Source organism: Cricetulus griseus, chromosome 2 (assembly GCF_003668045.3).
Source record: "Cricetulus griseus strain 17A/GY chromosome 2, alternate assembly CriGri-PICRH-1.0, whole genome shotgun sequence".
Taxonomy (NCBI): domain Eukaryota; kingdom Metazoa; phylum Chordata; class Mammalia; order Rodentia; family Cricetidae; genus Cricetulus; species Cricetulus griseus.
In genome coordinates this window covers 409,090,660-409,105,952 of record NC_048595.1, presented here as the reverse complement: position 1 = coordinate 409,105,952, position 15,293 = coordinate 409,090,660, and the positions used below count along the sequence as shown (strand labels likewise).

General features: G+C 41.2%; 1 protein-coding gene across 5 annotated transcripts in view; it reads left to right on the top strand.

Annotated features, from left to right (window-relative positions):
* The window catches only part of LOC100774011 (serine/threonine-protein phosphatase 6 regulatory ankyrin repeat subunit B), a 272,850-nt gene that overhangs the window by 252,750 nt on the left and 4,807 nt on the right, over window positions 1-15,293 (top strand). For all 5 annotated transcript variants that reach the window (XM_027396893.2, XM_027396896.2, XM_035440951.1 and 2 more), the window contains exons 20-27: window positions 818-935; window positions 2,987-3,203; window positions 6,865-6,952; window positions 8,338-8,421; window positions 9,456-9,601; window positions 10,106-10,188; window positions 11,782-11,864; window positions 13,749-13,840. In XM_027396893.2, the coding sequence (XP_027252694.1) occupies window positions 818-935; window positions 2,987-3,203; window positions 6,865-6,952; window positions 8,338-8,421; window positions 9,456-9,601; window positions 10,106-10,188; window positions 11,782-11,864; window positions 13,749-13,840 (911 nt within the window). The remainder of the gene's footprint in view (window positions 1-817; window positions 936-2,986; window positions 3,204-6,864; window positions 6,953-8,337; window positions 8,422-9,455; window positions 9,602-10,105; window positions 10,189-11,781; window positions 11,865-13,748; window positions 13,841-15,293) is intronic.

Genomic DNA, 15,293 nt, shown 5'->3' with positions numbered 1-15,293 from the left:
CCGCCTGCCTCTGCCTCCCGAGTGCTGGGATTAAAGGTGTGCGCCACCAATGCCTGGCGATGTGTGCATATCTTAATGACAGCCAGCATCTTTTTACCTTGACTGTAGCCATGTTTCCTGATTTTTTAATATTTCTTATTTCTTCCCATCTTTGACTGACAAAGCTACCATTTCCCACTTTTTAATTAATAATGGCAAAAGGGCAGACCTCAAGAGTTTGTCTCTGTTTTGAAAAAAAAAAAAATCCTTCAGCTTGTATTCTCTCCTGAGTTTGTTTCTCTATCTGTTGGCCTGTTTTTCACCCAGGCTCTTCCTACAAATAGGAAGTACAGACGGAAAGACTGTAGTTTCTATCCCCAGGTGGACGGGGTTGAGTGAGTCAGAGCAGAGCCCTGTCTTTCTTCTTCTACACTAGTCAGCCTTATTTTCAAAGTGAGGAAGCTCTTTCCATGGAGGTAAGTCTTGAGCAAAGTTCGACACTGGTTGCTGTGAAGGTAGATTTGCTGTGACAGGAGCAGGGGTCTCTTCTGCGTGCACACATGTCCCAACCAGTTGGTACCTAGTGGTTGCCACACAGTTTTGAAAATGGTAGAATTAATATGACTACTTGAGATGAGACTGTCCCTTGCCTCGCCCTGGGCCTGTGTGTTATGCCGCCATTCCATGAGGCCCTTAGAACAGAAATAGATCTCTTGTTCTCCATGGCACAGAGTAGCAAATTAGATTACCAGAGACTATTAGGCACTTACTAAGAATAGAGAGAAAACTCTGCTCTCACTGGAAGTCCTTTTTAATCTTCCTATTTTTCTCTCCCTAGAACCCCACTGATGCTTGCAGTAGCATATGGACACATCGATGCCGTCTCGTTGTTACTTGAAAAGGAAGCAAATGTAGATGCTGTTGACATAGTGGGATGCACAGCTTTACATAGAGGGGTATGTACACCTTTCCCAGCTTTAGTCAAGTACCTACCTGCTCAATGAACTTGCTTTGTTTTTTTCCTACATGAGGTCTTAGGGGAAAAGATTTGTGTCATAATACAAGTCCGTTAGCTTCACAGTCAAAACGAAATTACAGAATTTTATACAACGATGCAATAAGGAAAGCTATAGTTAGGTCCTGCTTTAAGACTTTGTGTTAGATTATGATAATAGACACATGAATATCTACTGTTGGAGAAATTGGCTCACCTTTCTGATTACAAAATGCATATCACAAAATACTTACAAAATGTATTTTTAAGTGCAGGAAAAGAAAATCATCAGTAATCAGACCTCCTGGAGATAACCACATTTGACACATACATACACACATATACATATATACACACATATACACTACATATACACACAAAAATCATACACATACACATAAATATACACACATATATGCAAATATACACATATACACATACACACATGTGGTATATATTATTTATGATTTATTAAAGCTCACCTGATAGTCAGATAAGCAAACCAGCCAGCCACTAGCTCTTAACTCTACTTCAGACTGAAAGGGTGATCCAGCTACCTTCATAAATCCTCAAATTGCAATCCTAGACTGCTGCCTCTCCTCAATGTGGCTGGAGAATAAATCCTCACATGAGACCCTTTGGTTCTTCCTTTTTATATCTCCCTAATTTTGGGATGAAAGGCCAGTGATCCCAAGTGGTGAGATCACCTTTGTGTGAGCTGTTTCTCTTTAGGACTGAATCAATTTCATGTAAATCAGTGTGGCCTTGAACTAACAGAGATCCATCTGCTTGCCTCTTGAGTCCTGGGATTAAAGGTGTGTGCTACCTCCACCTCACTCTATGGCTAGCTAGTACGGCTACTGAGATTAAAGGTATGTATCACCATTGCCTGACCTCTATGGCTTGTGGCTAACTTTGCTTTCTGAACCCTCAGACAAGCTTTAATAAATCATAAATAATATATCACCACACCATATACACAAATACACACACAGATACACACACACACACACACACACACACACACATATATATGGTCATTCTAGTGTGTAGGTACCAAAATAAATTCAGTGATTACCTGGTTTTGAACAGTCATTCTATTTCTGTTGCTCTTTGTGACAAATGATGGCAATGTATGTATCCCATGGCCAATTCTTTATACATATCTGCTGGATTTTTTTTTTGAAGGGAAAAAATAAGCTAAATGGACAACAGTAGAAATCATAAAGTTGTTATGCAGAGGCAGCATAAACAGCCTAATAAGTGACAAGAAGAATTTCCTATGGTTATCGACATAATCACAGTTCTTATTTCTTATCACTTCTTTTGGAAACTTTACATACATGTGTCTATCAGTGATAGCCTGCACGATACAACAGTCATCTCATACAGTATAATGAGCTGAAGCGATCCCTTTCATGTAGAACTTTCACTATACCTTTGCCTTTTAGATACACAAATACTTGCCACAGTGTTGTGACCTTCCACAATACCCAGCAGGGAAGCATACTGTGTGTGTGTTAGCTTCGGATTGTCAGGCTCTAATAGCCTGACAGGGTAATAGGCTATGATTTCTAGCTCTGTGTAGAGACACTCTGTGATATTTACAGAGTACACCCCCCCACCCTGTCCCCAATGAATCGTGTGGCTGTGTTGTTTCTTCCTTCATACTGAGCGACCTGTGAAGTTATTGTTTCTCTGCCCATTCACAGGTGAATAAAGTAAATCAGACAGGGGCAGACTGACATACGTCTGACAGGGATTTAACACACTTCTTGATTCTGAAAATAGTATCTTCTACCATAGCATGATACCTTCCATGGTTATGTTTGGGGAGACAGCTCCAAAATAGCTTCTCATGGGCTTTTCTGGTAGGGATTTCCCTGGGGTTGTTCTGCCTCCTGCTCTGCAGCAAAGCAGTCTGCTCCTCTTAGGCCAGGCAGGGAAGGCCTCACAACAATGACATCCCTAGCCAACCCTGGTTTGTTCTGTGTTTTCTTTGCAACGTGCCAGATTATGACAGGGCATGAGGAGTGTGTGCAAATGCTGCTGGAGCAAGAAGCGTCAATCCTCTGTAAAGACTCCAGAGGCAGGACACCCCTGCACTATGCGGCTGCTCGAGGCCATGCCACCTGGCTGAGTGAGCTGCTCCAGATCGCCCTTTCTGAAGAGGACTGTTGCCTCAAAGACAACCAGGGCTACACACCGCTGCACTGGGCTTGTTACAATGGTGAGTTGCCTGCCATCTGAGTGATTCTACTTGACTTTCTCACCTCGAACCTCAGTGGAGGTGAGAACATTGCTGTATGCTGCAGTTTCCAGGGTCTGTGCACCCTGGACATGGCTTTTGTCTGTCGTTGGCTGTTTTAAACAGATTCCCCAGCCCCACCCCATGGCTGCCACGATGCCTTGACTGAGTAAAAGTTTGCCTTCTGTGATATGTAACCCCTCATTAGAATCACCAAAGGTCTCGAGCAATTGTAACCAGGGTTTCTGATCTATATCAGATAACCAGAAATCACATGAAGTATGAAAGCAGTAAAGGTAAAAGCAAAACGCCGTATGCACCACAGCTCCTGTCACAAGTGGACACTAGTGGATGTGTGGTTTATCTTTAGGTCTTTCTTTTTTAATACTCAAATCCCACGTTTGTACTTACATCTTGGGATGTTTAATTTCTTATTTCACTTATTTGGCAAAAGAGAGAAGTGACTGCTAAGTGACCTTTTCATAATATTGAAGTGGGCTGAGGATATGGCTCTGTTTGCAGGGTGCTTGTTGAGCATGCATAAAGCCTTTGGTTCAGTCCCCAGCACTGTATGGTAGCAATGCTGTAATCCCAGCACCCAGCAGGCAGTGGCAGAAGGATCAGAAGTTCAAAGCTATCCTCATTCATGCAACAACTTCAAGGTCAGCTTGAGCTACATGAGACCCCACCACACAACTAAAGAAAACTAAGCTAACATTTCCTATTCCCAAGCCTATTTTCTGATATAATTTTGTATGTATGTCTCATAATTTTTCTTGGGATTTAATTACAAATATAATATATAATATATATATATATATATATATATATATATATACTTTAAGTGGAATTATGTGACAAGTCTCATCCTATAGCTTTCTTTTGATTTGTGCTTCTGTAAACTCACACCACAGGCTATCATCATGTGTCATGTGATGCTACACATCACATGAATCAATAAATAGTTTTAGTAGTTATATACTGATAGCTACACACACGCTCCTCAGAATGTTTTGTTTATTCAACCAGATCCCCTTTTGATGGACATTCAGATTAATTTTAGGGTTTTTTTTTCCCTATCATACACTGTGGCAGTATTGTGGTCATATTATAGCATGAAAAATCTCATCAAATATCCAGAAGTGAAATTTTTTTAAAGTGTGATTTTAAATTGTAAGGAATAATATTGCACAAAGCCTGCTATAGTGCATTTAAAAGTATTTTCCCCACAACTGTGCCAACCCAGAGTGATTCTACCCCTCTTTATTTTTGCCAACAGCAAGGGTAAAAACATGTGTCTCTGCGTTTCCTAACCCAATGCCATATTTATTGGCTGTTGTCCCCTCTCTGAAAGTGGCCTTCTCCATCCATGCTTGCTTTCTCTTGCTGAAGAGCTTATGAATTCTCCCATGTCTGTGAAAGCGGGGTATCTTAGCTGTGTCAGTGTTCTGCATTGTGTGCTGAGGGTGCTTTTGTTCCGTGTTTTGAATGCCTTTCTCCATGCAGATGTTTTGGGTTTTCATGTGGTTGGACCTTTTATGGTATCTTGTTAGCCAGGCTTGCTGAAGATCTCATACCCTGACAGATAATGGATATTTTCTACAAATGTTTCTTGCTCTATAGACTTCTATGACTTTATATTTGCATTTCGGTTCCATTAGGGTTTTAATTTGGAAATTGTGATGATTCCGTCTGAAGAGTTTCTGTGCTCTAATTACGGTGATGTAAGACCTCTTGTGTCTTCATTAGTCTTCTCTCTCATTGGTTCTACCTTAACAGCTTATTTTGGTTCCTTTTCTACCATTCATTGGTGGGCTGTGAATAATTTTTTGACCTATAACTTGTGAGTGCTCTTTGGCAAGAGAGCATCCACAACAGGTATGGAAGAGTGCTGGACATGAGGGCAGACACAAGCTTGCCACAGCGCACATCACAATCTCCCCATGGCTGGGTCATCTTTCTGCTAATGAGCCTTTTCAGGGGCATGCAAAGGGGAGCAGACTTCTCCCAAGCAATCAGTCCACAATTCTGGAATTCTAGAGCCACCTTCCTCCAGGTTGGAGGTTCAAGCTCCCAGAATCCCCTTCTTTGGGCAATGTGAAATATTGGAAGTAGTATGTCACTCTCTAGTTTCAGCTGTGCAGACTCAGTCTCCCACTGAGGAATGGAACATGCAGGTGTTGTCCTAAATTGGTCCTTTGGGGGGTTCATACTATTGTCTAGTACCACTGAGTGATGGTTGGATGCAAATGGAAATCTGGGCACTATCAATTACTTGCTAGGGGTATCTCATGCTTCCCAGTTCTCCTAAAAAGCATTACTAACTGGTCTCTTTAGTTACAAGGAGGTTTGGTGGTTTTGATTTTTTTTTTTTGTACTTTACTATTTGAAACTGCCCATCTGGGAACTTTAACTAAATCAGCCTTGAAGTTAGTCAAGAAGAGGTTCTGGAATGCTGATCTGTGATAAAGCCACCTGGCAATGCCTTCCTGCCCTAGAATTGAACAGCATGTTACAAAGCATACTTGGGTCCTTTACAAAGTTCCCATCATCTTGTGACATGGGCAAGATGAGTATTCCTAGGCCAACTGTGAATATGTGCAGGAAACTGTGGCTCAAAGTGCCACAAATAAATTGTCTCAGGTAATGTAACAAATAAAATGTGCGGTGCTGGCTAGTTTTATGTCAACTTGACACAAGCTAGAGTCATTTGGGAAGAGAGAACTTCAACTGAGAAAATGCCCCCCCCCGCCTAATTGGCCTATGGGTAAGCCTCCAGTAGATTTCTTGATTAATAATTGCTGTGGGAGGACCCAACTCACTATGGGCAGTGGCATCCCTTGTTTGGTGTTCCCAGATGTTATAAGGAAGCAGGCTGAGCAACCCATGATGAATAAGCCAGTAAACAGCATTCGTCCGTGGCCTTCCCTCCCATTCCTGCCCTGACTTCCCTGGATGATGGACTTGGACAAGCTGTAAACTGAAATAAACGTTCCTTCCCAAGTTGCTTTTGGTCACAGTGCTTTATAACAGCAATAGAAAGCCTAGTTAAGACAATGGCAGAGAAGGGTTTAAAAGTCTCATGCCATTGCTGTTCACCGTGATACCTCACATTTACTCATGTGTTTACTTTAAAAAAAATTCTCACTGGGTACCCGTGTGGCCAGATACCATTAAAAACACTGCCATGGCACCTTACGCTCAGGGTCTTGCTGTTATTGTTGTTTTCTAGAGGGCACGTGTCCCCTTCCCTTGGGTATGTAGCTATAAGTTAACCTATTCATGTCGGTGAAAGGAAAATTTCCCTGTCATTAACATGGGAAAATTGAGGCATGCTGCTGTCAAGAGCTGAGGGTGACACAGAATCTATTTTGCTTGCAAAGGAGGTGACTTCTTTATCTCTCTCCACCAGGCCATATGGCCTTCACTGTTGGATTTGTTCATTATATCTCAGGACACCTGTGAGAATAGTTAATAACATTTTAGTGTTTTGTTAATTGTATTCCACAGAGAAAGAGCAGTCAGCCAATTCAGGAAAATTCATATGCTAGAACCTAACACTTAATGGGAAATTAAAAAACACCAGACCATGTTGAACAAAGTTTCTGTCTGGGGACTCTCTAAATTTGTTTATCCTTTGCAGGCAATGAAAATTGCATAGAGGTACTTTTGGAGCAAAAATGTTTTCGAAAATTTATTGGCAATCCCTTCACTCCACTGCACTGTGCAATGTAAGTAGAAAGGTTGGAAATGTCATGGTGCTACTTCTGTCCCTTTAACTGCAGGTAGAAAATGTGCCTTTTATGAATGGAAAAAGCACTTAGATTGGAGATAAGACTAAAATTACTCTATTCTGGTGCTAAAAACAAATAGGTCTGCTAGCAATACATGGGCTCTTGGGTTAATGATTCTCCAGAAGCTACAGTTCCAAGGTAACTCATGAATTCCAAGGTGGTAGACTGAGAGGCATGGTCCATTGATGTGAAGAAATCTTCAGTGGTATCCCACATTGCCTGGCAAACTTGAAAAATAAGTCAAGGTTAATACCAATATATCTGTAGCTGCTCAGACATTTTCTACCAGGAAGATTTTTCATATAATTTCTCATGTTCACCCTCCTTTTCCTCCCCCATCTTCATCCTTCTCTTTCTTCTTCTCCCCCTTCTTTTAAAATGTAATTGTTATTGCGGGTTCATAGAGAGAAATGTTATTCATAGAATGCAGTGACCTTAACTTGCAGTTCCATGAGTCAGCCTGGGGTGCAAGACTTGAAAGTACTTGGGCTTAACATTGTCTGTGGGTTTCCAGTGAAGCTGGGCCATTTGCCTGGAAAGATACCAGAGGCATGAAATCAAATCAGTAAAGAAAGGGTAGATGAGAAAGAATTAAGGAGACTTTAGGGTCTGGAGAGATGGCTCAGTGATTAAGAATACTTGCTTATAGAGGACCCAGATTTAGTTCCCAGCACCCACATGGTGGCTAATAGCCATCCATACCAGTTTCATAGAGCCAGTGCCTTCTTCTGGCATCCTTGGGCATAGGTCTACGTGCAGTGCACATATATGCACGCAGAAAAAACACTGATATACATAAAGTAAAAATGGCCAAGTCTTTTAAAAATTTATGTATTTTATGTACATTGGTATTTTGCCAGCATGTATGTCTGTGTAAGGGTATTGTATCCCCTGGAACTGGAGTTATAGACAGCTGTGAGCTGCCATGTGGATGCTGGGAATTGAACCTGGATCCTCTGAAAGAGCAGCCAGTGCTCTTAACCCCTGAGCAGTCTCTCCAGCCCCAAATGAACAAATCTTAAAAATAATAATCAGGGTGAATTTATGTGTGAAGGATCTGTGTCTTTTCCACTTTGGTGTCTTGGCATCAGCTATGTAGGACCTCGTGTGAGGGGTGTTCCAGGGATCTCACAAACACAGAGGTCCTTACTGGAAACAGCAGGAGGTTTCAGTGGATACTACTGCAGTGTGCCATAAATATTAGGATTTGATTTCTAAAAATGTATCAAATTGTTAAATGTACAGTGCATATAAAGATGAGGTGTGGTGAAGGAATATATATTTGAATGATTTTTTTACACTAAAATCCATTTTTATTTTAGAATAAATGGTCATGAGAACTGTGCGTCATTGCTGCTGGGGGCCATAGATTCCAGCATCATCAGTTGTAGGGATGACAAAGGCAGGTGAGTGATGCAGAGGTGTAACGCTTTTTGGTCTTGAGTCTTTTGTCTTTGTTTCAGGTTGCAGACTAGTAAGCCATTTGATTTTATTTTTATATACACTTACTTTGGTAGTGCTAAGAATTGAATCTAGGGCCTTAGACAAGCTTAGACTGAGCTACAGCCCCAGCCCATAGTGTTTAGAGCAGTCTTGCTGTGTACCTCAGGCTGGCCTTGAACTAGCTATGAAGCCCACCCAGGCTAGCCTCAAACTCACAATCTTCCTAACTTCACCCTGCTGAGTGCTAGAATCCAGACATGGATGATGCTTGGCCAAAGGGAAAAAAATTAATTGAGAAAGTAATGCATAGTATGTTTTTATATCCTGGAGATCTTTCCATACCAAACTATAAAGATTTACCTTGCTTTTTAAAGCTGCATGTTATTTCATTAAATGAATACATAGCATGTTGCTCAGCCTCACTTCTTTAGAAGAATATTCATGTTGCTTTCAATATTCTGCTATTTCTAAGCAGTAGCACAGTGAATACTCATGTGTGAATCTGTTTATAGGGCTGAGTGTATGGAAAATGGAGTCCTAGGAAGTGCAGTTACTTTATTAAGGCTAATGCTTTTTCCATTTTGATGAGTAATGTTAAGCTGTCCTTCCCAATAACTCCAGGGTCTGCATTAGATAATGTAGGCTTTTAAGGTTTTTAGTTAACCAACCAATTACCTACAAATTAGCTCTTAATGTTAAAAGTATCTGTCTCATAGATGAGTGAGAACTCACTAGAAGTCAAGATTAGAATGTCAGAATGGTGCTGATATTTTCCTATCTGAGTCATTGCACGAGCCTCCCCCCAAAGTCCAAGGGGCACCGTACATATAGGTGAAACTTCAGTGGCCGCTTTGAATGGTTCTAAGAAAGGATTTGGCCATCATTTCTGCTGACCAAGAAGCTTTAAGTCTTTAGAAAACACACTCGCATTTCTCTTGATAGTCACTGCAGACAAAGTTTTAAAGACAACATATTCGTGTATGTTTGAAACCTTCAGGACAACTCTCCATGCGGCAGCCTTCGGTGATCACGCAGAGTGCTTGACGTTGCTTCTGAGACATGATGCTCAAGTGGATGCTGTAGACAAATCAGGGAAAACAGCACTGATGATGGCTGCTGAGAATGGGCAGGCAGGCGCTGTAGGTATGTTCTTCAGCTGTGGACTCTGCACTTAGGACTGTCCAAAACGTGAAATGAGGTCAGGTAGAGATGCCAGCACTATTCTAGCATGGAAATCTGAAAGGGGCCACCCAGTTTTACTGAAGTTACCTATGAGCTCAGTCATCTTCAGCTCTTTGTAACTGTGTCATTGGAAAACCATAGCAAAGTAAGAGAATCCTCGAGTGAAATTTCTCAACATTTAGAAACGTTACATTTAAACAGAGTCATCTCGACAAGAAATACTGACACTGTGTTTGGCTTTAGCCCAAAAATCTGAGGAGTGGTGGGATGGTGAAACTCTGAGGACAGCTGGAACTATGCCCAACCAGCTTCCATTTGAATGGAACAAATATGGCAACAAACTGTTCCTTCTTTACAAACATTAAATATGAGTGTAGGCTGTCCTAATGTGATTGTTGTTTTGTAGCCACACTGAAACGCGGGCCTGGCATCCAGTCTAAGTGATTCTCTTGGTTTTGTCTGTAGATATTTTGGTGAACAATGCCCAGGCTGATCTGACTGTGAAGGATAAGGACTTGAATACTCCCTTGCACCTGGCTATCAGTAAAGTATGTAATGGGTTTAAAACACAGCTACTTACTGTTGCGATCATAGAATAATATCACAAGATTTCTATCCTTCCCAAGAACCTACATAGCATGGCTTTTAATTAAATTACCATTTCCCAGGATGCTGCAACTGTCCATGAAAATGAAGTAGGAAAAGGAAGGGGCGGGATTCTGGGTTGATGGATAGGAATAATGAGGACATGTTTCATGCATTTGCTACTTGCAAACCTGCCACATTCCACCTGTCGAAATTATGCCACTGTATATGGTTCCCTGGCTGCAGTATCACATTTTGGTACAGGTTAAGACACTAGTGATGTGGAAACACTAAGCTGTTTCCTTTGAGTTCTGTTTGAAGACACTATCATACTACTGCAAAGCAATATCCTTGTACATTGTCACTGTTTTCTCATGCATACATGAGTGCAAAATATATGGTAGATTTTTTTCCTTTCATAAAAAGATACATACAAATGCCTGTGTGTGTGATTTTTACAAACTGCATTATATTATGAGGGCAGCTGACACCAATGGCATCAGAAGGCTCGGCTGTTCCTCTCATTGGTTGTATTTTTGTATCCATTCTCTGGAAAGAACATGGAAACAACAGAAATGCTCAGGGCCTGGAAGTTATGTCAAAGCACGGTGTGTTAGTGACGGGCATTACTGTGCTTTTCAGACATCCTTACATTATAGGAATCACTTGAGAATGACATTAAAACACAGATTCTGGCCAGGCATGGTGGTGCATGCTTCTAACCTCAGCACTCTAGAGACTGAGGTGGGAGGATCAGGGGTTCAAAGCTACCCTGGATTACATAGTAAGACCCTGTCAAAAAAATGCATTCTGTTTATTAGGTCTAAGTTGGCCTGATATTTTATTTTTCTTTTTTGTTATAGACAGAATTTTACTGTCTCTGTGTCCCAGGGAGAGTCAACATTTTTAACTCGCAGATGATACTGATGTTGGTAGTCTGTGCCCTTAACTAACAAGACTTAGTAATCCATGACCCTAGACATAATAATTGATATTTTAATTATCAAGCATCTATTGTTGTAAGATCCAGAGATATCTGTATTTTGGGTTGAGGAGGAAAAATGTACACACTCCAAAAACAGGGCCTGTTCGGAGCATCAAACAGAAATGAAGATAAGTGACACATTCTTGGGTGTCATGGGAACTCCAGGAGATGGATCACTGGAGTGGTAATTGAAGGTTTGGAGAAGGAGGAACCTGATGTATGTTTAAAAAGCAGTGTTGCAGGATTTAAAGGATGTTGCTAATGCTGCTGCCTCCATCACTCACTGACGCTAGCATCTCTGGACATTAATTTTAAAATGATCTTGGAAATATTAATATTAAATATGAATATTTTAAGTCAGTAACATGTTAAACAAGTCCTAATGGGCCCCATGTAGAAGCTTAAGAGTATCTTGGGCCCATTTACTTTTTAGAAAAGGAATTACTCAGGAAATAGTCTTGAATGTTTTCAAGCAGAGGAAGCTGTTACTCAATTGAAAGTACAATCAGGTAAGCATTCTGGAACTCTCCTGTATCCCTGCCTCATGTTTCTTGCTCTTTTTCCTTATTAGGGCCATGAAAAATGTGCCTTGTTAATACTTGACAAGATACAAGATGAGAGCCTTATTAACGCAAAGAACAGTGCCCTACAGACGTGAGTATGACAAGCGTAGCTTTACAAACCCAGAGTCATAGGATTTTATTTTTATTTATTCTTTGGGAGCTTCTTACATGTCAATGAAATATGGTCATTTCCACCACCATTTTCCTCCTCCAACTCACCTGGATCCCTTAGCATGTTACCTTCCCAACTGCATGTCTCCCCTCCCCCGCCGCCCCCACTTAACCCATTAAGTCCAGTTAGTGTGTACGGATGTGGACCATCCAAGGCAACATGGGAAACCTACAAGTGACTACATCTGCCAAAAAGAATGACTCTCTCCCTGCAACCCCAACTATCCATTGCAAACAACTCCTCAGTAAGGGTGGGGCCTAGAGATCATCTGTCCTGTCTATGTTATGATGTTGCCTGGATTGATTTTGCCCAAGTCTTATACAGAAAAGCACAGCCACTGTGAGTTCATGAGTTCAAGGCCTGTGTTGTGTCCAAAAGATAGCATGCCCCAGCTCTGCTCTCCATCCTCTGGCTTTTCCATTTGCACCATCTTCTCTAAGATATTCCCTGGGCCTTGGCCTGTGGGGAGGGATGATAAAGACATCTCATTTGGGGCAGGGCCAGAGTCATAGTATTTATCCAACACACATTAAGAGCCTGCCTCAGACTAGTCTAGCTCTGAGAAGTAGAGCAGTGAGTGGTGCTGACAAGGCTTCATCTTCATGAAGTTTATGGACGCACATCTACAGTGTTGACTAGAGATACATGATGTTAGGTAGAGCCTTTATTTTGATACAGCTCTTAGGGTCTGTAAGTTCTTTGTTCTTGTACCAGCATTACTGAGCTTCATTATAAATTTAGTGAGCTTTTAGAAAAATCTTCTGGGCTTATGAACTGACATATTTGGAGAAACTGTTTGTATTATGTATTAGCATTATGTAGTCTGACTGGAAAACATCAGGTTTATAAATCAGGTTCCCAGAATACATCTGTACAGTTTCTAAGCTATTTGTCGTAATTATATTTTAATATAATTCAGTGTAACCCTCAGTGTGGAGGATCCAAAAGCTGCTTCATTTTCCATTTTGGGAAATTACTTATGCATTTGTTTTAAAGGCAAAGGCATATTAGTGTTTTTTAAGTTTAATATTGTTGAAGGGTATAGCACAATATGCTGAGGGTGACACTCTTTTATAAGGTACTGTAACCCAATGAGACATCTATGAACATGCAATAATAAAAAGATCTGAGAATATATGTTAATACCACTCATCCCAATGACCTGTGCAAAACGGGGACTTAAATTAGCCAGTAAAGAGCCTTCTACAGAACACAGGAGCTTGAATTCTTCTGGCTTTCTCTGTGCTGTCACCAAGACTGTTCAAGATGTAGACTATTTATACCATCTGCAGAGAGATCTGGGCCAAACACATAAGAATAGCTGGATCAATAATACAATAAAAGACATGGTCAACATTGCTTTTTTTCAAAAGCAAAAACAACCATGTACTATTTGTAGATTCTTAAGTACGGCTTCCTTTTAGTGACGTAAGTTAACCAAAATGCCACATTTTTTCACTGTTAATTAGTTTTCCTTTATGTCAAATACCCAAGAGAATCATAAAGAAAAAGGCTTGTTTTGCCTCACAGTCTTGCATGCCTCAGTCTGTGATTGGTTGGTCCCTTGACTTTGCATGAGGCAGCATATCTTGATGGGGAACACATCACTATTTACTCACAGGACAAAGAGAAAGTGGGGAGGGCTGGCTGTCCTATAGTGCCATGCTCTGGGGACCTGAAAACTCCCACAGGATCCACCATCTCCCACCTCCACTAAGCCTTCAGCACACAGGCTTTGGAAGATCCCAGCTCTACCACTCACACTAACGTGTATCTCGACTGACAATCAGTGTTGCCTTTCAGACCCCTCCATATCGCTGCACGCAATGGCTTGAAAGTGGTAGTTGAGGAGTTGCTGGCCAAAGGAGCCTGTGTACTTGCTGTAGATGAAAATGGTAAGTAGCAAGAAGTAACAGTTGCTACGGGTTGTGTTGGTTGAAGTCAGAGGACAATGAGAAAGTTAGGAGCTGCTTAAGAGCCAGTAAGCAGTTTCTTTCCCTTGGAGGTACCTTATGTGTAAGAAATCAAACCCAGGTCATTTTGTCCTGTCTGTCTTTTTGTACAGTGCATTGTCTACCTGTAGCCCACCATTGTTGTCCAGGTTGCATGTAACATCACCAGCACAGCATATTTCATTCAAAAAATTCCAGGCATACCAAAAGCCTTTCAGCTTGGCCTTGGGAATTCTGACTGCATACACTAAGGAGTAAGAGATACACATGTCGTTAGTGGACGCTCCAAGGCTCGGTGGAAACAGATCTTTGCATTTCCTATATCAAATGCTTTTGTAAAGTCAAATCAGGACTCACATTTCTCATATAGAAAGTTGGGGAACATGAATGAAATGTTTTTACTTAGGTCTAGGCCAGAAGTTTCTCCTGTCTCTATGACTTGCCTTCCCTAAATAATCTTATTCTTGTCAAAAGCCTCCACTCTGCTTGTTGCATTATGAAAACTAGGGAATACCAGAATCCTAATAGACAACCAGTGTATGCATAATGCCTCTTAGCAAGAGAGGAACTTCTGGATATTTATGAATTAAGTAATGTTTGCAATGTCACATCTAAGTAAAATTATCTGGATATATTAATGCTACTCCATTAACTGCTTATTACAGGTATTGGAACTAGCAGCTCATGCCTATTTCCCAGAAGTAAGCAGCCATGTTGACAACTTAGCTGATGCTTTAGTTTTGTATCTGCAGCCCCATGTATCCTAGCATGTACCCTGCTCTCCCCCCAACCTGGCTTGTCTAGGAAGTACAGAGAGTTCTTTTAACCCATCTCCTTAGTTTTCCCAGCTAACTTTCCTTATCTTTATCAGCTCTACACACCTTAAGTTTAGCATGAAGAAGTCCACTGCTTTTCTCAAAAATGAGATGCTAGAATGATGGGTGTTAGCATGCTCTTAGGTGTCTTCAGGCTGTGTCTCTGGGTGCAGAAGCTCTGTGTCACCGGAGACTGCCTTTCTCGGAGTTTAGCTATGCCCAATGGCTGGGAATATTTGGAGACCTCTTTGTACCACACTGCACTAATAATTTCTTCACTCATCACTGCTGTTCCAGGAATGAAATGTTAAGGCACCCAACCCTTTCCATTTGTTTTCACTCTGTAAAGACAAATAATACCTTTAGGGCTGAGAGCCCAGAGTGCCCTCATGTCCAGTGACAGGAAACAACAACTGGCTTTTTCCTCTGATGGATTGAGCAAGCTCATTGCTCTTTGTGGAAGGGGATCTTGGGTGGAGAGAGTAAAAGTGGGATAAAGACAGCAAGTACATCGGAAGAGCAGGGCACTTCTTACTTAATGTCTTGAGATCATGTTTTCTAGTGAGTTTCTGGAGCCTCGA